This window comes from Protopterus annectens, chromosome 9.part0 (assembly GCF_019279795.1).
Source record: "Protopterus annectens isolate FY-2018-M chromosome 9.part0, PAN1.0, whole genome shotgun sequence".
Taxonomy (NCBI): domain Eukaryota; kingdom Metazoa; phylum Chordata; order Ceratodontiformes; family Protopteridae; genus Protopterus; species Protopterus annectens.
Window position 1 is genome coordinate 1,555,905,859 of NC_056743.1, and position 23,810 is coordinate 1,555,929,668.

Below are 23,810 nucleotides of genomic sequence, written 5' to 3' on the forward strand. Positions count from 1 at the left end.
ACATCTGCAATGCACAGGTAGCTTCATATACTAAATTACTGGGCATCATAACAGATGACAATCTTAAATTTGACCAACATATTCCTCAATTATAAAGCCCCACCAGAAATTTGGCTCCCTTTACAGGGCAAAACAGTACCTTACAGACCCAGCAAGGAAAACCTTAGCCTCATCCTATTTGCTTCCAACTTTGTTATATGGTTCACTTATCTTTACAAACCTAAGCTCTACATTAAAATCCAAATAATCCTCCTATTACAACAAACTAAACTAAACTAAAGATGCTACTAACACTGTACACCGAACTCACCACTGCCAAGCCTCAAAACAGCTAAACTGGTTAGAGTTAAACAACTACCTAGCATACTCTCAGATAGTTATGGTATACAAACTGATATATTATCCTGAAAAATGTCCTGCATTAAAAAAATGTACTAGTGCCCTACACCCCCACAAGGGACCTAAATTCCATTGATAAATTTATACTAAGCAGTAGTAAAGTGAATAATTCATCAGGGCAATCTGTATACTCCTGGTGCATCTCTGAACTCTGGAACACCTTCCCCAACAAGTAAAAATGACTAACAAACTCCCAAGCTATAAAATCTAGCTCAAACAATACCTTACCCAATCCTGGTCATGCTCACTTTCATTACCAAGTTGAGACCTCTAATGAAAAAATACATTTCTTATTACTTATCGCTAACTTTGTTGCTCTAATGCACTTAAATCAATACACCCCTCTTTATCCCCTCTCATAAACATCTCTTCATTCTCTTTTTTAACTGTCCACATTCACTGCTCTAACCCTTTCACGTGTTCCCTGTATCAATATACATAGCTAGCCAACATTGTATATAATCTGTAATCAGTTTTATTATTGTATACTCGCTTTACATTGTTATGTATTTTTTTGTGTACTTGCATATGTTTTTTTTTTTTTGAGTGTGTATATGTTTTGTAACTATGGAGCTTTTCTCCCCGGGCCTCCACTGAAAAAGGGCCTCGTCCCAGATGGACCAACCCGGTCAACAAATGTCAAATAAATAAATAGACCTTCCAGATACACCAGTCTGGAACAGGCAGCCTCAACAGAACTAATCCTATATCCTGCTCTCTCACTCAAATGCTGTTACCACTATCCTCCTGTACGATACTAACATCAGTATATAACTTCATTATATTTCTTGAACTCTTTACAAATCTATACAATACTAAAATATTCCCTCCTACATAATTTCATAATTTACTTCATTATATCTCTTGACCTCTTTACAAACCTTTCTGTTCTGAAAGGTAAGAACACTAAACTTCTTTACAGCAATATTCCCTCTACAGCATAAATTCATGTTCTTTCCTGTAAGATTTTAGAGCTACCAGAACTGTATAGACATAAAATTGCTGGTGCAAATACTTTACTGTATGTACCTGTCTTGTAATTTTTAAAGAGAAATGTAACTGACATTTTACTGAGAACTGTCTGAAATTAGCTTAGGATCATAGGGTCATAGGATCATAGGAAGTTACTAGGCTAATGGCCCTAGGGCCCTTACAAGCCTATCCAAATTCTTACCCTTATTTCCACAATCAGCATCTATTGCCCCTGTCCAAGAGGGGCACAGGTGGAACCCCCAGGGTGAATTTATGGTCACCCATCCAATCGTCCAGAATGCACTTGAAGATGGCCAACGAGGTGCTCTGTTTGACATGAAGTGGGAGAACACTCCAAAGGTGTGGTACCCCCTGGGAGACAAATCTGTCCCTCCAGCAGGTTTTATGAAATGTCACATACCAGGTTAAGGTCTTTAGAGAGAGTAACCTGTGTACCATTTGACTTACAGACATGCAGCATTTCCAGTAAAGCAGAGTCACAGATTGCCTTGTACGCAAGGCAGAGATCACCTCGGAGTAGTCTGTATGAAACAGAATAAAGTGACAGTAATTTCAGACAATCCCCATAGAACAGATGCTGAAAACCTTGATTTTTTCCTTATGAGGAACCTTTGTGGTTGCTCCAATTGCTGCAGGTGCTTGGAAAGATGCATACCAAAAGGGGTGTTGTACTCTATTGGCCTGATGAGGGAGGAGTACAGGGAGGTTATAACTTTTTCTGGAGGCAATGCCCTTACTTATGAGAGGAGCAACACAGAAAGCCCTTCTTACCACTGTGGAGACACGGTGGTCAAAGGTTAAGGTTGCTGTCAACCTGTATGTCCAGCTCTGTCACTACTGAGTGCATACTTACGGCGTTGTTATTGATGTGGTAGTTAGCAGGAACATTGATTTTACTCAAAAGGAATAATAATACTTTTTTTTTGCATTGAGTTTAAGGCCATGACTTTGGTACCAATCCTTTTTTTGTGCAAGACCCTCTTGTAGGATGTTGACATCATCTGGAGTGTCTAGAGTTTGCGGTCATCAGCAAACTTTGTCAGCCACAGAACTTTAGTTTTTGCTTCTGTTTCAGAGAAATAGATTCCAAACAGTATAGGTCCTAGAACTAATCCCTGTGAAACACCACTCATTACAGGTCTGCTGTTGGAGGTGGATTCTCTTATTTTGACTATATGAGTTCTATCAGTGAGCCAGTTACTAACTCATCTAACGACACAAGGGTTGATGCATAGTTGGGTGAGTTTGTCAATGATACCAGGAGTAGGGGATAGTGTCAAACGCCTTGGCTAAGTTCAGGTAGGCTGTATGCACAGATTTCCATTTGTCCAGGGTGTTAGAGACTGTCTCGAAGAAGTCTACCAAGTTTAACAGGCATGATCTTCCTTTGACAAATCCAAACTGAGCAGAGTTCAAGTGTTTGGAGATTACCTGCATCTTTGTTGACAAGGTCCATGATAATTCACTCCATGGTCTTGCAAATCAGGCTAGTCAGGCCAATAGGTCTATAGTTCCCGGGATCAGTGGAAGCACCACCTTTGTGCAAGGGAATAATGGTGGCAGTTTTCCATTCAGCTGGGATGAATCCAGTGCTTAGACTACGACTGAAGAGAGCACCCAATGGTGTTGCTAATTCTTGTTGCAGCCCATGTTGGACACAGACTGGGATATTATCAGGTCCCACAGATGCTGTGTTTTTGACCTTAGAGAGGGTGTTAACAACCAGCTCTTTAGAGATGCAAGGTAGGGAACAGGTGGCAGGGATATCATGGGGTATGTGTGACAGGGACAGGGAAGTTTTTCACAGAACCTGTCAACCAGCAGGTTAGCTATGTCTACAGGCTCAGTATATATGGTAAAAAAAGAACAACACAAAAAAGTGTTGCAAAACGCAAGAATGCTAAGCTGAAGCAGTAGAATAAACCCCTCCACAGTTGTTAATAATATTGTAATTAGTACTGTGAAATTGCTTTTCTTCCTGGGCTTCGGCTGAAAATTGACTCTGTCCTTTTGGACCTTCGCTGGTCAACAAAAACAAATAAATGTAGAACAATCCCTGTTTAGGCTCTTGCAAATGTCCAGAGATTTTAAGGAAAATAGTTTTTAGTTTTCCTCTAAAAGTTGCATAAATCAATTATCTTGTTTCTGAAACACCTTAACATTTCATGAAGCAGTAAAATCAACTAAAATTCTATGAGTGAGTTTTTATTTAAAAAAAAAATGAAGTTCAGGGCTTTGCACTGGTTGTCTCTATAATTTGTCCTGCAAATATCACATTTCTGTAACCCATATACGACTTTGGACGTTTGAAAATGTCAGCTCTGCAATCCTATTTTAATGTTGCATGGCTGGAAGAGATGGTTGGTTGGATTATATTTAGAGTCAACATACCTCTCAACCTCTTAGAGCAAGAAATCTGGAGAAAACCATAAATAATGGGGGGGGGGCGAAAAAATGGGGAGAACATTTAAATATTGCTTTCACAAACATAGATAGTTGATAGAATAGCAGGTTTTGCATTAGCATGTATTTTCTAAAGGGAATGAAGTCTGAAATTCAAATTTCTTGTCATTATTTTCTGACTTCAATTCTCAATGCTTTGACAATGATTTACCAGATATCCAAAACTGTATGAGGACCAGACCAAAGATATGAGGCAAAAATCAAGACATTTTCTGCAAAAATCTGGACAACTGAGAGGGACGTCAACCAACCAAAACCAAGTAATTAAATAGTACTAACTTGAGAACGTTATGGAAGCGCATCCACGGGGATGCGCGCGCATGTAGAGAAGCACATGCGCAGTAGTGCTGATTCTGTACACTGCTATTAATCCGAAATGTTCTGTTTTAAGTTTTGTTGAGAAGAAGGAAAAGATCACTGTATTACTTGGCCGAGTGCCTTGCTGGTTTCTCCATGGCGGATCGAGCGTGTACAAGGGATTGATTACCGGTGTACTCTGTTGTTTTCTTGGACTACTGAAGTTTAAATCCTCCCATCTTTTGTCTGGATGGGAAGAATGGAAATGGAAGAGCAGTGGTGGAAGGGCCAGCTAGCTGCAGACATCCATCAAACTCTTCGATTAAAGGTTTTGATTTGTTTTAATTAGATCCGATTTGTTTAAGTGTAACCTTCGTCGTGTTTGAAAATTTTTTTTTCTAAGCGTTATGATGTTGGTTTTGAAAAGGTCACAATGGAAGATTTTTGCAAAGTTGGTAATTTCCACACTGGGAAAGTTTTTTTCTCATACGTTTAACGCGTGGGTATTTTAAGGTGTTGGGCAGTAAGACACAGTAACAGCAGAGTAAAGCCTGACGTCCTGTGAATAAGTTCATTTAACCTTCTAATTATTTCTGAGACGAAACTTAACTAAAACAGTAACTGTGTGTGTGTGGTAATTGTATTCAATACTCTCTGTCTGTTTGTGTGTGTGGGGGTAATTGTATTCAATAATCGCTGTGATACGTAGGTGTCCCTTCGATGCTGATTGTCCTTGCATTGGCTTGTCTACAAAAAGCTTTATCTTGGTGATGCCTGTAGATATTGAACACGTGAGGAACTTGGTAAAAGTTTTTATTATGAGGTAACTTGTAGACACTAGGCAGACTTGTTAATTTTGTTGTCAAGTGTTTGAACGTTTAAATAATTGATATTCCCAATACGGTTTAATATGCCGTTTACAGAAGGTGTGTGCTCGTTTTTTAAGAACCAGTTGTTCATTAGATATTTCTTGGCGGACGATCATTCGGATTCTTTGGATTCCTTTGCCTGTATTGCATTTTCCATCCGCAAAGTTCATAAACAGGAACATAGAGATTATCATGTAGCTTCCTGATGTTTGGCACCTGATGTGGTATTTGCGTGTTTGACCTCGGTTCTGTTTCACAAGCGATGCAGTGACTTACAGAGGGGGTATTCAGGTGAAATACGTCCAAGATTGTATTGCTGTGCACAGCTGATTTTGCTTCATTTGCTGATGTTGCTGCCGCTTTTATACTTTTTGTTTTGCTTTAACGAACCGTTCCTTGCTGGTTCATATTTTCACAGTGTCCATAATGTTGGTCCGTATCTCATAACATTTGTGGTTTTCTGGGAAATCACCAAGTCACTAAATGACATAAATTTGCGTTGCAGATTTCATAGCATTCCGAAAAATGCACATTAACACAAATCCCGTTATTCTAGCAACTTTCCCAGTTTATAAGAGCAGTATTTAAAACGTGTCCCATTTGTGGCCCTTTGTACCCCCATAATTTTAGACTTTATTCGGATTTCTTGCACTGAGGTTGAGAAGTAGAAAATTACACCTATCTGTTAATGTGCAGTTTGTACCCCCATAATTTTTGGCTTTATTCGGATTTCTTGCACTAGGAGGTTGAGACGTAGAAAATGACACCTATCTGTTAATGTGCAGTTTTCAAGGGGTGATACCAGAAGCTTGATGATGTTATCACTCATTCGGAATACATGCTGATAATGTCGTAACATCCAGCTGTGCTTTGTTTCTGGTAATTGTTGTTACATACTTATCTTTTGAAGGCAAGACACTTCTCGAGTCTGTGGTCGGTTGCCTCAAAAAGTTTTAATAGTTTGTCTTTGGGCGACACTTTTTTTTTTTTTTAAAGATCATTTAATTTGGAAGGTTTCTGTTCTACCACATTATTCCAAGTTGCCACTTTTTTTTCCTTCTCACGCCCAGCATCTGACTGGAAAATAAAGTGGGTTGTGGATTGCAGTAATGTCTGTTTATTAAACCACCATGTCAGGCATACACTGTTAATGGCAAAATTAAATATGATATACAGGGGAGTTCTAGGAGCAAGAAGTCGTGTGACCTCTTAACGTGTGTATATAAACTGAGTGTTCATGAGTGTTTGGGTCATTCGTATTTTTGCACTGTTGTTTGGTATTGTTATAGACAAATACATTTTATGCTTCCTGTAGAGGGAACTGTTTGGGTGTTGTGTAAGTATAATACACACACTTGTTCACTCCCCACCGCCTTTATGTATGGTGATTATAGTTGATATGAATGACCCCCCCCCCCCCCCAATATGTATGATAATTGTCCATAGTCTGTGTTAACTGGGCTGGAGTTTAAATGAAATTGGTGTAGTTGACCCATGGGTCTGTAACTTTGCAATCAGTTTGTGTTGGGCAGTATGCTAAGTTTGAAACTGGATGGGTATGCCACACTGTGACCTCTGACTATTAGGAGTCCTGGTAGTCCTTTACTTTGCGCTCTCTGTCTGTAGTACTGAGTTCTTGTGTGGACAGCTCTCAGTAAAGTGAATACATGTATACAAAGTTTCATTTGAAATCTTTGGCTCATTTTTGTCTGTTTTGTGTAGCTTTTAGCTTGCATTGTGACTTAAATGTTCAAAGATTGGTCCACATACTAGGTAAATGGAGAACAAAATGCTGATATTTTTACTTTGTAAATCTCATATTATATGGCACAGAAACACTTGCATCTTACAAGCTGGGGTTTATTGTTCAAAACACCATGATCTGACTATGCCATTTTCCTGTTTTCAAGTGAAAAGTGTTTTACACTTCTACCACATTTGTGTATTTAATTGCCATGTAAACAATTTAATGGTAGAGAGCAGAAAGACTCAAGAAACATTTTTTTAATAACTTAATATTGAAATGCAGTTAACTGAAATGCAGCTACATTTGAACAAAAGTACATTCTAGTCACCATTTATTTTTGTTCAGGAACATGTAAACACTTTTGGCCATGTTTCTGGTTAAGTTCACTTTTAGTGTTCAGACTAAGACTGCTTGTCCTTCCCTTTTGCCAAAAACTTTGAAAGCATGTTGTCTTCCTGAGTACACTTCTCGCAGACATTGGAAGTCAGGAGTGCAGTAATTATGGCTGAACTTGTCTATTTAATTAATGTTCTCATGAATTGTTGATAAATTCTGAATATTTTTTTTTTCAAATGGTCTGTAAATTACATTTGCCTTTACACTTTCTGTACATCAGAGCACTCTTAGGCAATTGAAGCGAACTTCATTCAGGGCTATCGGCTGTCTTTCTACTTTTACAGTCTATAGTTTGCATGGACGAGCAGCTGTTGAAATTATAACCAGCCTAAGTACAAGACCGTTACTAGCAGTTCTAGTACAGAAAGTCAGCTAGCATCACATTCAATAGTGAAGTTGGCACATTATTAATATTTAACAATTTGCATAGTCAGGAAATGTTGGAACTGGGGTAATCCAGGAGTCCAGCAGTCCCTAGGCCTCCCCAGTGGTGCTGGTACCAAAGAAGGATAGCAGTACCAGGTTCTGTGTGGACTACAGGAAATTAAATGGTCACATAGTCAGATGCTTACCCCATGCATTGGGACAGATGAAACCCCAGAGCAGCTGCGTGGAGCTAAGTATTTTACCACTGTTGCTCTTACCAAGGTCTACTGGCAGGTGGCCTTTACAAAGGCTGACCTCTCTCTAGCGTCGGGAGTGACTCCTTTCAGCTTGTATGAGTTCACAAAGATGCCCTTTGGGATGAAAAATGGTCCAGAGACTTTCCAGCGGCTTGTAGATCGTATCCCAGCAGGAGATTTTGCCCTTGCTTACCTGGTTGATCTACAACCATTCCTGGCAAGAGCACCTTCAGCACGTCAGGGAGGTGCTGGCCAGACTACAGAGGGCAGGGTTGGCCATTAAGCCTAGTAAGTGCCAGGTGGGTATGGCAGAGGTCTCCTACCTGGGACATAGAGTGGGGAGTGGTAAGATCAGACCAGAACCTGCCATAGTGGAAGCCATTCAGGCATGGCCTGCCACTGTTATCAAAAAGCATGTGAGGGCATTCTTAGGGATATCCGGGTACTACAGAAAGTTTGTCCTCAGTTATAGTACAATAGCTGTTCCCCTCACAGACATGACAAGGAAAAACAGACCAGATAAGGTAGTGTGGACCCCAGCATGTGAGCAGACATTCCAGAATCTTAAGAGATTTGAGAGGACCCCCTGTGTTAGCCAGTCCAGATTACAGCAAAGAATTTGTTGTGCAGGTGGATGCTTTAAACCATTGGGTGGGGGCTGTACTAAGCCAGGTTTCCTCAGAGGGGGAAGAGCAGCCAATGGTATGTCTCAGCTGTAAGCTCCAAACCAGAGAGGAATGCTCTGCAGCTGTGGAAAAGGAATGGCTAGCCATAGTATGAGCACTGCAGAAACGGCAGCCTTATCTGTATGGAAGAAAATTCACTGTAGTTTCAGACCACAATCCCTTAACATGGTTACAGCCAGCCAGCAAAATACCAAGTTACTAAGGTGGAGCCTGGGGTTGCAGGTATATGATAAGATAATGCAGCACTGCAGTGGGATTAGCAGTGCTAGCAGAGATGGGCTGTCAAGACAGGGAGTGGGATAATTATTCCCAGATAGGATCATTCCTGCCGAGGAGCGTTTCTCAAGGGTCACTTAAACTAGCTTGAATTTTCGAAGGGGGGAAGAAGTGTGATGAAAGGAGATACTGCTAGCAAAACTAGCTGGAATTTTGTAAATAATTATGTCATTGCTCAATATCGGAATGATTTATACAAGATGCTTGTGTTACAAATGTATTAGAACTATATGTCTGGTGTATGTTAAACTGATTGTACAGACTTGTGTGTTGAAAAGGTATTTGTAGAATACTGTGCTTGAAATGTAGTCGCAGTGTGCCCTACTGGAAGAGAACAGAAATGCACATGCATTGTTATAACTGTTTTAAATGTGTATATTTTAACAGTGGAAACTCGAATATAGGAGATTAACCTCAGTCCAGCCAACTTTAGAAATATATCTGAAGTTAAATAAATTACCATCTTTCATGCCCTAGTCTATAAAGTATCTTTCATTTGTCAATGCACCAAGAGACGTCTGTGCTAGGAAGCTTCTGTATTGTCTTTAGGGTGAACTAATTACTAATCTTGAAAGGATGAAGGAATGCAATTGTTTTTTTGACTTCCAGCAACTGCCAACGATCTGAGGAAAAACCCTTGTCTGTATGTATTCACAGGTAGATGCTAAATGCTACCAGCTGCCACCAATGGTTGTTTTGCTTAGCAACTAGGGTCAGATGACAAGAAATTATGTCATTCTGCAAGCTGTCACAGCAGTAATGTTTTAGATATTATTTTGGGAAGTCTCTGTGAGGCAGAGCAGTATGTCTTGGACCTGACAACAATTAGAAGATCCATTCACCACATCTGCCTTGCTCTATTAGTAAGTTCTTAGGTTATAGTAATTCTCTTAGATTCAGTCAGGAATATAGTAAAGCTTAGTTTAGATATTTTTTTCTTTATTTATTTGAGAGTGTCCTGCAGTGTCGTTTTTAAATATTTCCTGTGGTTTTGAACTCTGTGAATGTAGATTCACTATTGTCTGGTTCTTTTATTATTAAATATATTTAAACCTTACATTATGGCTGATCTGTGTAGAGATATTTAAGTTTTGAGAGTATTTGCGTATTTATTTGACACTGCGTGGGCCACTCTTAGTAGCTTTCTTCATGGTCAAACTGCCATTTGTGTTTATATTAATATTATACAGTAAGATTAAAATGGGCTTAAAGTAGCTGATGAGTTGACTGGTGGCAGTGGTAACTACCTTATAGTCTGGGCCGAAGGGGGCATAGCTAAGTAAACCTGTGCCAGCCTTTCCCAGGTGCATGTCAGCTACTTGGGTAGGGACACAGCACTGGTTGAACAGAGAAGGGTGCTGGAGGTCTTGGCTTGCTCACTTGGCTGAGATCCCTACTCTATAGCTGTGCCAGTGGGGAGTCTTATTGGGGATTTGGAGAAAGGTAGAGAAACCAGCCCTAGACTGACTGTGGTCTCTGTGTGCTCTTAAGGGAAATTGCACTTTATACAGAGAGCTACATCAGAAAATACTGTGTGTGTACTTGCTATCCCCCCAGTGTCTGTCCGCCACTAGTCCCAGTGAGGATTGAGGCTGCTTGTTTACTGGTCCAGTGGTGGGGCGCCACATACCCTATTTTCAAAGAGTTTTTCATTAATCTTTCAGGACAAAGTAATATCTAAAAAGTCGACCATAGTTCCTGAATCACCTATGTCCATTAACAATCAATGTATTCGAAAAGTTAAGAACAACTGGAATATTAAAGGCAATAGAGAAGTATATGAAGTGGTGGGATCTGAAATGAAATAGAACTGGAATATTAAAGGCAATAGAGAAGTATATGAAGTGGTGGGATCTGAAATGAAATAGAAAAATGTAAGTATTAAGAATTTGTTACAACGTGATAAATATCCTTTTTAAATACGTTTAATATTGCTAGAGGGAAAGGGGCTTCTAAATGTATTGTTCTGTCGGTATAGTTATGAAGGGCCATACATTTAGTTTTATCACACACTGGTAGAATCTTTGTTGGTCATGAATGTTTTAAATGCCAGCCTAAAGATGTATATGCTGGCACATGTTCACAGTGTTTAAGTTTTTATACTGGGTTGACTATGAGGACTTTACAAAAATGTTTTAAAAAAAAGTCTGTATATTCCGTTGAGAACAGGATGTGAAAAATGCCTTGTATAACATTCGGTGGAATTTGTAGTTTTAAAAAGTTTTTGTTTTATATTTTAGATAGCTTAAAGGTAGATGTTTGCAGTGGTGATTTTAAGAGTAGACTTGAACAAAGGCACCAAATGGCAATTGGGGTTAAAAGTAGACAGTTAGCCAGGATTGAATGAAACCATTAACGTCATGTTTTTTAAAAGAGAAGAGGTAACTGTTTGATTATTTTACTCAGTTGAATTATTGGTAAAAGTTTTTTATTGGCAAGAAAAATGTATAAATGATGTCGACTTTTGTTTTGTACATTCATTTATTTTCAGATCATTTGCTTCTTTTTACTCAGTCACATAGGATCTGGAGCCTATCTTGGCACTTGGTGGGTGTAACAGAGTACAACAAAAACGAACCAGCACAAGGGAGAAGAGTGCCTAAATCTAATTTATTGTGGCAATATCTGAAAACGTCATACTGCAAACCGGTTTCGGCTGTGAGACCAGCCTTCCTCAGTGCAACAAAAATAGTATGGATAGCGCATCCTGGTATATCCAGAAATATTAAAGGCATATAGGAGCTTTATTCAAACCTGGATTAAATGAAACAAATTAGTCATTTGGAGCCAGCTTCTGATTTTGCTGATTTTTTTTTTGGTCTCACAGCCGAAACTGGTTTGCAGTATGAAGTTTTCAGATATTGCCACAATAAATTAGATTTAGGCACTCTTCTCCCTTGTGCTGGTTTGTTTTTGTTGTACTCTGATGCTCGTGGTTTGATCCGTGCACTTGTTCTACCTTGCGTGTAAGACAGAGAAACTAATTCTGGATAGGGTACCAGCCCATCTCCGCACATAAACAGACTGTACGCACATTGCATTTACAGTTATGTAACATTTTGAGGATTGACAGTTTATGGCAGCTTTTGAGGATGAGGAAAGAAGTGGGGCACTCATAAAAATCCCAAGTAGGCTCAGGGAGGATGTGGAGAGTCCACAGAATGTACCTAAAATGAGACTCAATATGGATAACCGAAGATGATCTTTACTGTGGTGTTGTGTTTTGTTTTTTTTTTTTTTTTTTATGTTGAGATTGTATGAGGGCCAGCACAGAAATAGAAGGAAGATCAGGTATGTTTCTTTTTCTTTTATTTTTGAGAACATACCTGATTTCTCTAATATTTTGCTCTGTCCTTCAGCATATTCTAATAGAAAATCTGGCTGTTGAGTGGTACTTCAGTGACTGGACATTATTCTATTGATATACGCTTGATTTTCAATGGCCATGTGTTTTGGGCTATCAAATTGGTGTGCTCGTTTTTGAATATAAATGAGCCGTCGTATAATTTTAATTCAGTCTCCATTTACACTGTATACTGCGTTGCTACTGTATGATGTAATCTGGACTGGGTCTGCAAGTGTTCATTTTTTGATACATAAAAAAAATATGCACTGTAATACTACATAAAACCTATAAGTACTCAAACTTCTGGCCAGTGAAGTGCTGCTGTTAGCCATGTAGCTGCAGATCATCGAGTAGTATGAAACTGAAATTCAAGTTTCTTGAGTCTGCTTTACTGTCTGTACACAAGTGTTCACTGTCATTCACAAGTGAGTGAACAGAGATTATACAGTAAATGCTCATTACTATTAAAAAATGAGCCCGCTGATTGGACAGCCTGACCAGCATGCCCAATGTAAATATACCAATAGAAAAAGTCCAGCCCCTGAAGTGCCATTGAGTGATCAGTCTTTCTATTGACATATATGCCGAGGGACACAGCAAAAAAAAAAAAAAAAAAAAAAAATATATATATATATCTGGTAATTTTGCAAAACCTAAACAAAAACCTGCCCAATTTTCCTTATTCTTTTGTGCTGTCCCTCTTAAATATCTATTTTTTTTAATGGTTAGAATCTTTGCTGCTGTGTTTTTTTTCTCCATGCACTGATGTACTGTGCAAGCGTATGCAACTTAATGTTCACACACATGCACAGTAATACGTCAGTATAGGGAAGAAAATGTGGACGAATACTGAAGTGCCCTTGAAAGCTAAGCAATTTCTTAAGTAATGTAATTGTATAATAGCAATAATCCAAGACTGTGCATGGGTATATAGGGATTTAACCACGGTTGGCTTTGTTTAATCTCTCAGCCTTCAAACTCATAATCAAACCAACCATGGGTAAATCCTGATATACCCACACACAATTGTGGATTATTGCTCAATTTACCAATGTTCTTCATGCTGTGCATGATTTCTGTAGTAACTACTTTTTGAAAAAAATTCCCTTTTAATTGTTTTGTGTGCTTTGCAGTGCTATACTGACCTGAAAAAATACACTGTATTCAAGTTATGGGTAATGAGTACTAAATGGCATGGAAGCTAAGACAAATTCCTTTCTGATGTAATGTGCAGTTTGAGTGAGGGGTGGTAAGTGGTGGTGGGTCCTTCATGAGGTGGTGTGGCAAAAAATGGAAATGAAATGGAAGGTGCTTAAGGGTGCATGAACATACACTTATTGATAATACAGAGACAAAAGTTACTTTAGTATGAAATTAACTGCATTGGAGTGTGAACCTGTGCTCTAAGGAAAGTACTGCTGGTCAAATATTTTGAGATTTTATATTCTGTTAATGGCAGGGTTTATCTGTGCATTGTGGTAATTTTATATATTTTATTTATCTAAATGCCTTAACCTGGTAAGTGAACTCAAAGATAAAGATAATTTTTAACCACAACCTTGGCAAGAGGCAGTAGCAACCCCCCCCCAAAAAAAAAACATTTACAACAGATTACCTTTTGAGTTATATTTCAAATAAACATATGCAAACAGAATAATACTTTTTGCAATTAAAATCAACATCTGCGTTCAAGTTATAGCTGAAATTTATAGTTCAATAAATTATTGTAGTGTTTTACTTGAATTTTTTTGCAAAAAAGAAACTTGTGCAAGGATATTTAGCAATAATACAAGTGTAATATTATTTTTAGAAGGATAGCTTAGACAATTTTCTGCTTTTATAAATGAAATATGATGTACATGCTCAGAAGTTGAATGAAAGAATAGCAATAGCACCTCAGCTAATGTCTTCATAGAAGTGAAGTAGCTTTGTAGAAGGCTGCTTCTGTTGTTGCTATGGCTCATAGATATATACTAGGCTAATGACCACCAAGGCCTTTATAAACCTAGCCGTGCAATCCAACCCACTTGTGTCCGTGTGTGTCATGGGCGATTTATTAGGAAGGGGTATGTTAGTTAAGAAGTTTCTTGAGGTTATGTGTGTGGGTGGGGTATGTTAGTTTGGGCATTGTCTGCCTCTGTCTATCAGAGTCATGGGACCAGAGTCAGGATGAATTTCCAATTTCCTATCCATTGGTCAGGTTTATGCTTAAATAAGGTTAGGGATAGGCTCTTTCCTTCATATGAATGGGCCAATTCCTGAGCATGGGAATCCTCTGAGATGCACATGTTGTAAACAAACTTTAAATCCTTGGATCTAGTGGTAATGATGCTGTTCCTTTTGCAGATGTGCAAAACGTCCATCAGAGAGAGATCCGAGGATGCCTTGTATGCCATACTTAGATTTTCTCCTCTCGGTAACCAGTAGGAGACCGCATAAGATGATCTGTGTAGGACAGTGTGTTCATAGCCTAGATTCTCCTGGTAAAGAAACTTGGTGGGCATTCCAACTGTTGAGTGTGTCTGGTTGGGTACATGCTGAAGGGAGCATTATACTCCAATGATGGTTCTGATAAGGCTGAGTACAGTGGTACTGTGACTTCCTTGGACCCTGAATGCCTTGTCCTTACTTGTAAGTTGGGCGACATATATAATGAGTTTCTTAACTACCTTGGCCACATGTTGGACAAAGGCCAGATTACAATCTACATAATTCCAGATCCCTGACTACCAGTTCAACTCTTAGGGGTGTCTTGTAGATAGTGTAATTAGCCTGAGTGGCAGTTTTCCAAAAAGGGTCTGTAATGAATTTTTTGGTGTTTAGTTTTAGTCCGTGACTTTGACACTTGTCATTTGTTTGATACACCATCTTGCAAGATGCTTGTGTCATGGGGGAATCTATGATAGCTCCCAATTTGCAGTCATCTGCAGACTTTGTCAGCCAAAGGCCCTTGACATTAGCCTTTACTTCAGAGAAGTGGATGCCAAATAGTGGTCCCAGCAGTGAGGCCTGAGGTACCCCACTAGTGACCAATCTCTTCATGGAGATGGTATCAGACTTCCTGGGTCCTGTCTGTGAGCCAGTTGGCAATCCAGCAAGTTATGTAGGGGTTTACGCCCAGCTTGGTGAGTTTGTCAACTGTGCATGAGTGGGTTATTGTATCAAACGCCTTAGCTAGGTCAAGGTAGGCAGTGTGCACTGTTTTTCCCCCTCATCCATTGATTGGTGACCTTCTCAAAGTCTTTGAGCATTTCCATGATAATTCGTTCCATAGCTTTGCATATTAGACTAGTCAGACTAATAGTTTTGTAGTTTCTGCAGTCATTTGATGGTCCATACTTGTGGCGGTAACCGTTGCAGTCCTTCATTCTTGAGGTACAAAGCCTGTTTAGAGACTGTCGTTTAAAAGTGACTCAGGTGGTTCTGCTAGGTTATGTTTCAAGCTATTGTGGCCCATTGAGGCTGTGTTTTTGGCCTTGGCGATTGCTGCCAAGGTCTGCTTCTTGTTAATAGATGAGGGTAGGGGTATGCTAGCAGGTATTTCATGGGGGGGGGGGCAGGGGGAGTGGTGATGAAGTTTGAGCTGAATTTGTGAGCCAGCAAATTCACTATGCCACTGTGCTCAGTGAAGGTGACATCACTGGCCACCAGCACAACACACACTGATGTGTACTGCCTTTGAGGATTCAGACATGGCTATAGAAGGCCTTCTGGTTGTCTTTAGTCTCTGAAGCCATCTTGGTCTTGTAGGAATTAGTGCTCTTAGTTTCCTGTTTAGTTTAGTTTAATTAGGGAGTTCCACTCATTGTGGGAGTTGCTCTTCATGATTTTTGCCATGACATTTTTCTTTTTGTGACACTCTGAATTGGCCCTAGGCACGAGTGCTTGTGTGTGTGCCTTCTGTGAAAGGTTGGGCGCCAGGCTGTGGCAATCTGACACTGTAAAAGTCCACTGCCAGTCATGAGCGGACAGGTGATCCACTGTGGTGACCCCTAACCGGGAAAAGCCAGAAGAAGAAATATACCCTGTTACAGTTAGGATTCCACCAGTGTGGTTTGTTTTAGACTTCTAATGGGTACAACACCCTTTATACAGCCAATTGCTAACAATTTTCCATAGGTAGTTGTGAACTTGGGGGGGGGGGGGTTGGGAGGGGCATTGAATTTTGACAGACTATCGCTTAATAAGATGTAGTTTGCTTTGGAATAGTTCCTGACTGTTGTGTTGGGGTTACCAAGCCGATTTTGTATTTTGAAGCAGACTGCCTTGTGGTCCAACCTCACCAGTGAGGATGTGGCACTGGGGGGGTGGGGGAGCAGTACTCTTCCATATTGGTGATTACCAGGTCCAATATTTTTGAACCTCTGGTGGGTACGCAGTATCTAAGTTATGGTCTTATGGTTGTAGGGTGACTTGACTTCTTAGGTTATGCTGAGAAGTCTGATTAGTACTGTATTTTAAAGATGGGCAGTAGCTTTAATTTACTAGCTTATAGTTTATTTAATTGTTTGTAGACAAGCTCAGCCCAGTTGGACTTTCCCACTTTCCAGCAGACTCCTGGGGAGAATCGCTCCATCACGCTACATTTATGTTAAGTAAATTTCAGATAGCTGTCTGAAATGGTTTACTTGCTAAAAATAATGCCCTTGCTTCTGTATGGTGTCACAAAGTTGTTCCTTCTTATGTGATTAGCTGTTTTGAGTATGTTAAACTAATACAGTTTGCATGTAGGTTAGCTTTTCTAGTATTTGGGCTGTAAGTGTGTGTAGCAGTTGGCCGGTAGTTTGTGACTGTGTGGTATGAGTAGCTACTTTGGTAAAGAGAAATCTTTATTGAGTGTTAAAGTCTTGAATTTTGTAGTAAGATTTAATGTATGTTTCGGTGGCTGGTTTAGAACAGCAGTACTCTTAGCACTTTGAGGTGTAAGGTATTGAATCTTAATTGTCTGCTTTATTTAATGGTTTACAACATTGGAAGGGGTAGGAAATGTTTGAGCAGGGTGCTAAGCAAATGTAAATTTTTTTTTTTTTTTTTTTTTTTTTTTTGAGGAGGAACAGGGGAGGTGGACATGTTTCAGTCCATTAACATTTTTTATGATGGCCTGTCAGTATGTTTTTGAAAATATTTTTGGCACACTTGGTTCCTTGAATAGATTTAGTTAGGTCGTTCAAAGCATTTTTTTGATCAGTTTGGTGTGTTGTCTTAGATCCCCCCCCCATGTTTTACCCCCTCGTAACTGAATGTCCCCATGCATTTCTCTCACTCTCTCTTTCTAATACAGTAGACTCCCTCTTATCCAGCCTCTCTCTAACTAGCCTTCAAATTTCTGCCATAGCTCTAGCAAAAGACAACAGAGAAGCACAACTCCTCCCTGAGACAAATAATGACACATTTGAGTATTAGTATGCATTTTTCTGAGGAATATGAAGTCTAACACAAATCCTGTTATTCTAGCTGATTTATAATCTATAAATGCTATTTTGTATGTATTTCTTAACCAGCCATTCATTTCTCCAGCCTATGGTCTGGTCCCAGCGAGACCAGATAAGAGGGAGTTTAACTGCATATATATATAATTAGATTAGCTAACCGTGAAAAACATTGAATAATGAAACCTAGTTATGCAGGGTGGCAATCATCCCTGCACCTCCCACCACTTGTATATTTGTTTTGTGGGGTAGAGCACGGATCTCCACGGACCTTTTTCCGGTTCAGCCCAGGAGTGGTGTTTGGTTTAAGTGATGTGCTCAAAGTCACACAGGTAGTGGAGGCTGAGGGAATAGAACCTTGATGCCAATTCTATTTATTTTTTTTTAAGAATTTTATTAAACAATTATTAAAATGAACAAATATTTCCATGAAATTACAACATTTTTTCTTTAAAGTTAAACAAGAAATTAAAAAAAAACAAACTTTCTAATATATAAACCAATGTAACTAAACTATGTACAAAGACGTTCATCATGCAAAAAATAAGTTTCTTAATGTAGCTGTAGGATTAATAAAAGTCATCTTTACATAAATTAATAAAACTATTTTTCTAGAAGTTCATAGATGATATTCCATGAATTATATAATGTATTCCTAGATTATCTAGATTTAATAGTTAACATTTCCAAATTACACATTTCAAGGAGTATGTTTTTAAATTCCAGAAATGTAGGTGCTGTACTAGATTTCCAATTCTTAGTGATTTGTTTTTCTAGCTATAGATAGTATAGACCAAACCAAAGGGTACTTATTCTCTTTTGCACAATCGGGAACAGGAGTATTAAATAAAACAAGTGATTTAGATATAAAGAAATTATCAGTAAAAATTGTTTGCAACAAATTATTGATATCATCCCAAAATTTTCTTAAATATATGCAATTATAAAACATATGAGACCAGTCAGCATTCAATTCAATATTACATCTCCAACATGTTATTTTCTATTTAGAAAATATACTTATATTATGAGGAGTGATAAAGGATCTATGTAAAAATCTCCATGTGAATAATTTCCATTTTAAAGAAGTAGTCATACTTGCTGATTGTAAAATATTAAATTTGTCTTTCTCAGAAGGGGGGTTATTATTAAAGAAAAAAATATTTCCAATAATTATCTGAATGTGTATCTAAATCCCATTTAATTGCCCTATAAATGTTTGATAACTTGTTATTAGCAGGTGATTTATGCAAAACTGATAAAATCCTATATTGTATTAGCTTGGGAATTTTTTTTCCTAATTATAGGAGGCATAAAATCCAATGTATTTAATACATATTGTCTAGCTTCTTGAAGCTCTAACCATAAACACAAATCCAAGTTTATACTCTTCCAAGAGTAAACTATTGGATTTTATCTCATCATTTGGTGCCAAAATGTTAAATGCTTTTGCTGTAATATAGACATTTTTGTATAATCTGAAGAGAAAATAGATCTGTGTGTGTAGGCTATAGGGAAGAGTAAAAAAAGCCAATCCTTGTATATATATTATATTTAAATATAACATTTTTAAATGATTTTAAAAGAAAAGCTATATACTTAAGAGTTAAAACTCGGAGAAGAAAATTCAGAAGTATAATCTTTTAACCTCCAAATAAATGGATTATTAATTATATTTAGCTTATAGGAACTGTTTATATCTTTGGTATTTTGTGACAATACCTCTATAAACTCTTTCCACTTAGTATATTTCACGTCATTGAGATGAGAGATTGTATTGAATACTGACGAAATTGAATAAATTTCTAAATTTGGTAAGGCTTATACCCCCATTATTCTAATTATACATATGGTATGTTAATGCAATCCTTGGCTTATTTGGGAACCACAAAAAATTCTGAATCATTGAATTAAATTTTTTAATTTGGTAAGGAGGAGGTATAGATAAAGATTGAATTATATATAAGATTTTGGGGAGAAGGATAATCTTTATTATTAAAAGTTTATCATCCATAGAAAATGGTAATTTGTTCCATTTATTTATTAAATATTCTATCTGTAATAGACTTTTATTATAATTTATTTGAATGGTATCTTTAATATTGTTAGTAATAATTATACCTAAATATGCTATTTGTTGAGAATGAGCTATATATTCATTATATTCATCAGGTATATTGTATTTTTTGAACCTGTTAAAATAATTATTAAAAGTAAGGCCGGAATTTTTTTGAAAATATTCCATGTTTTTAAAAAGTTTTTGTGTAGATTCCCTTCTACTCCCAAGAGTAATCAATATGTCATCTGCAAACATTTGTATTGTAGATGATATAGTGGGGTTTAACTTGTATCCTTCAATATCTGTATCATGTCTTATTAAATTTGTCCATGGTTCCATAACTAATGAAAATAAAAGAGGGGATAAAGGACACCCTTGCTTAGTACCTTTTACTATTGGTATATTTTGAGATATACTAGTGCCAATTTTAACATAAGCTTGGCTACCTTCATATAACAGAGTGATAAGATTGATAAAATTATTGGAGAAATTTAATTCCTTTAATAGAGTGAACAAATATTCCCATGTAACTGAGTCGAAAGCATAATTTTATATCTAAACTAACTAGGGTTAAATTTGTTTTAAGATTTTTCACCGAATCCATTAAAGTTTAATCTTTTAATGTTATCATATGAAGTTCACTTCATTATAAACCCCGTTTGATCACTATCAACTAATTTGGGTAAAAGTGTTTTAAGCCTTTCTGCATAAATGGACATAAATAATTTGTAATCAGTGTTTAATAGAGAGATGGGTCTATAGGAGGTACACTTAGAGGGATCTTTGTTACACTTCTATTTCTTCTATTTTAAAATCTATTTCCAAGAAGGTGGAATTATGTTTTTGTCCTGAATAAGATTAAATACTTTATAAAGCAATTTTAGAGCATTTATAGATAGTAATTGGAAATTTCAGGAATGATGCCATCACTTTATTTTGCTTTAATTTGGTAATGTGAGTTTGAAGTTCTTTGAAAGATATTTATCAATAGAAATCCCTTGTTCCTCTGAAAGTCTTGTAGTGTATTTATTTAATAAATGATTTCCTCTTTAGAGTTAATTTCAGTAGTTGTTTGGTTGATGTTTATAAAGAACTCTCTAAATTCAGTTAATATATTATGAATTTCCGATACCATTTTTCCTTTTTTAGGGGAGAATATTTCATTAATATGATTAAATCTATTTAATCTTTTCATTTTATTAGCAAGAATTTTTAAGGATTTAGGGTTAGAAGAGAAATTTATAAACTTTTTCTATATTGATCATAGTTTTATGTTTTAATATTTCTAGATGTTTATTATTTAACATTTATTTCTTTTCTTTTATCTGATATATCTTTATCGCCCATATTACTACGTTTTAAAGTGTCTAATTTACATTGTATATCTTGCAGCTCTTTTTTTGTTGTACCAATTCAGTATCCTACCATATAGATAAGCTTTTAGGGCATCCCATGTGTACATTTCTGATATATCATTAGTATTGTTAAGTTCTAAAAAAAATTTCTACTTCTGTAGAAATGAAATCATTAAAATCTCTTAATTTTGTTATATAAGCTGGGATCCTTTTTATATGCATTATTAAAATTTGGATTGACTACCACTTTTAAATTATAGAATTATGATCTGATAAAGGACATGAAATCACTGCTGATTTGTTTAAGGAATCTGTTAAATTATTAGAAATACCTCGCGTATGAGTTATGTCTATGAGAAAAAAAGGTGTAAAACAAAGTAGTAGTACCTGCAAAATAATTTGTATCTTTCAAAAAATAAGTATCTGAAAAGTCTTTTAATAATTTAGATGATGTAGATATTCTTCTCTTCCCGTTAGTACTAGAGTCTTTGTAATCTAGAATGCAATTGAAATCTCCTGCCAAAATAATGTTCCCTTTAGAGAATAGTACAATTTGATCTAGATTTTGTTTCACTGTGTTTATCCCTATCCCTGGGATCCAATATATGTTAATCAATGTGAAAATGTTACTGTTTATTTCTATGGTGACTGCACAAAACATTCCTTTATTATCCTTGTATGCATCTATTATTTTAGGAAAAGGCATTATGCTGTTCCATAGGATAGCTACTCCTCTCTTTCTTTTTCTTAGTATGTTCAGAACTTACTAAAATCTTATATGTTTTAGATTCAAGTCTGAATATATCCTCTTTTATTAAGTGAGTTTCTTGCAAAAATACTAACTGGGATTTATGTAACTTAAGCTATCTAGTTAAATTCCTCCTTTTATTAGGATTATTTAAACCATTATTTAAACCATTAATGTTAACTGATGTACCTTTTAGCGTAGTCATTTAAAATTAAATTATGTAAATATAAACATACTGATCTAAGAAATACACAAGAATATATCTAATAGGAATGCTATTGTGATCATTAGAACAAACATAGTGTAAGAGTATCGTATTCTTAAAATTAAGGTCGTTTCCTACTACATAAGATATGAACATCTGAAAAGTTATTAGAAAATATTTATAACAAACATGAAACAAAATAACCAACCCGAACCCCTCTGGAGTTTAAAACTCCTAACTCGAATGACATCAGTCACTCGAATCGACCTCCTATCAAAAGCAGCATCCAATCAGCACCTGCCTAAATGTCTATAGTCATAACTATAAAAATAAGGCTTCTCATCAATAACATAAACAACTTTTTTGTATGAACCAAATGTATAGATATAATGTGTCAATTAGTAAATTGATGACAGCTACATCTTAGGAATAAAGTACAGAATTTTCTTACATTAGTTAGTAGGTTATTAAGAACTACTATGATCTATTAGTTCACTCTTCTGTTTTAAAGTAATCACATTTGATAAGAACCTTAAAAAGAGACTATGGCATTATTTTATTACCGAAATATGGCTAATAAAAGGCTGAAGTGTGATATATAGTACTGCCATAGGTGATCAGCTAACTTGGGACATAGTTGTAAATGAATCACCTAAGGGCCTTCAATAACCACTAACACTGGCAGCTAATAAAAGTGATTTTACTAATCGTCAACTAACATACTAATTGTTCTGAAAGAAATGAACACTGCATTTCTTTGCCAGAAACCAAATATAGTGATTACTCATCAATAAGTAAAACCAACAACATCCTGCTAGTTTTCTTATAACCAAACACCCTGGTGCAGTCTCTCATAGAAGAGTGACTAATAAACCTTAAGTCTGATCTTCCATTCATTGCATTAATTTGAGTTGCCTCAAAGGGTCCATCACCATACTGAAGTGAAAAGGTCATATTAGTTCAAAGAAGCAAGGTGCTTAAATAGCTCCTGTATACTATATAAAAGCCTTATTTAAATATAATGCTTTTTATTATTCAATTATAACTTATACTATCTTTGAATTTTGAAAAGCTATTTCATTAACAAAACAAAAGATGAAAATTTCACATTTTCTAATGATAAACAGATCTAACTATTTTAATGCACCTGTCCTTGCAATATTACTGCTGCCTATGTGGTACATCCCTATCAGCCTATTGCAGAAATGCATTCATAAAATAACTGAGATAATCTATTATATACGTCTATACATTTAACATTTTGATAAATGCTTCATGAATATTTTCTCAGCAAGTCAATAGTTATAAAATATGTACATGTAACACAAGTATATAAACAGCTTGTAGCGTTATTAAATCTTCCAAAAATGCACACATCACAACTAGTATAGATATCGGCACCTTTGTCATACATAAAGCAAATATTTTATGAGAATACTATTCAGGTATTCTTGAGCCTTATGTATTTATAAACATGATGATCAGAAAAAGTATTTAGGCTACATGCGTAGTATAATCCCTATTTATTTAAGAGATTATTGCATATAATGTCTTACAGTAAGTTGAAAGTAGTAATCTAGTTATATCCTGTTGCCTTATGAGGAAACAAATTTGATTCAGTAGCTTCCCGGTGAGGCTCAGAAGATCAATTTACGTCCGCCTTCATGACGATGTTTTAAGAAAGCTCCGAGCTTTCCAGCCACGATGGATATCACAGTCTCGAGCTCATCATGCAGATAAAGCTTTCAAAGTTCTGGCTGGAAATAGTAAGTAAAACATTACTTAACTACATATAAGGCAATGTCTCGAGACTCCCTCTATGCCAAGAGAGATGAGAAAGAAAGAAAAAAAAACCTTGCATATACAACATGAAGCAATGACAGCTATCAAGCAAAGCTTCACCACACTATCAACCAGAC

The 23,810-nt window shown here is 36.7% G+C and overlaps 1 protein-coding gene across 1 annotated transcript in view; it reads left to right on the forward strand.

The window, feature by feature from the left end:
* Positions 1-4,206: 4,206 nt before the first annotated feature.
* CCNJL (cyclin J like) overlaps positions 4,207-23,810 on the forward strand; it is a 597,715-nt gene continuing 578,111 nt past the window's right edge. Inside the window, exon 1 of the mRNA XM_044084501.1 lies at positions 4,207-4,480. Coding sequence (XP_043940436.1) covers positions 4,403-4,480 — 78 coding nt within the window. The 5' untranslated portion in view covers positions 4,207-4,402. The remainder of the gene's footprint in view (positions 4,481-23,810) is intronic.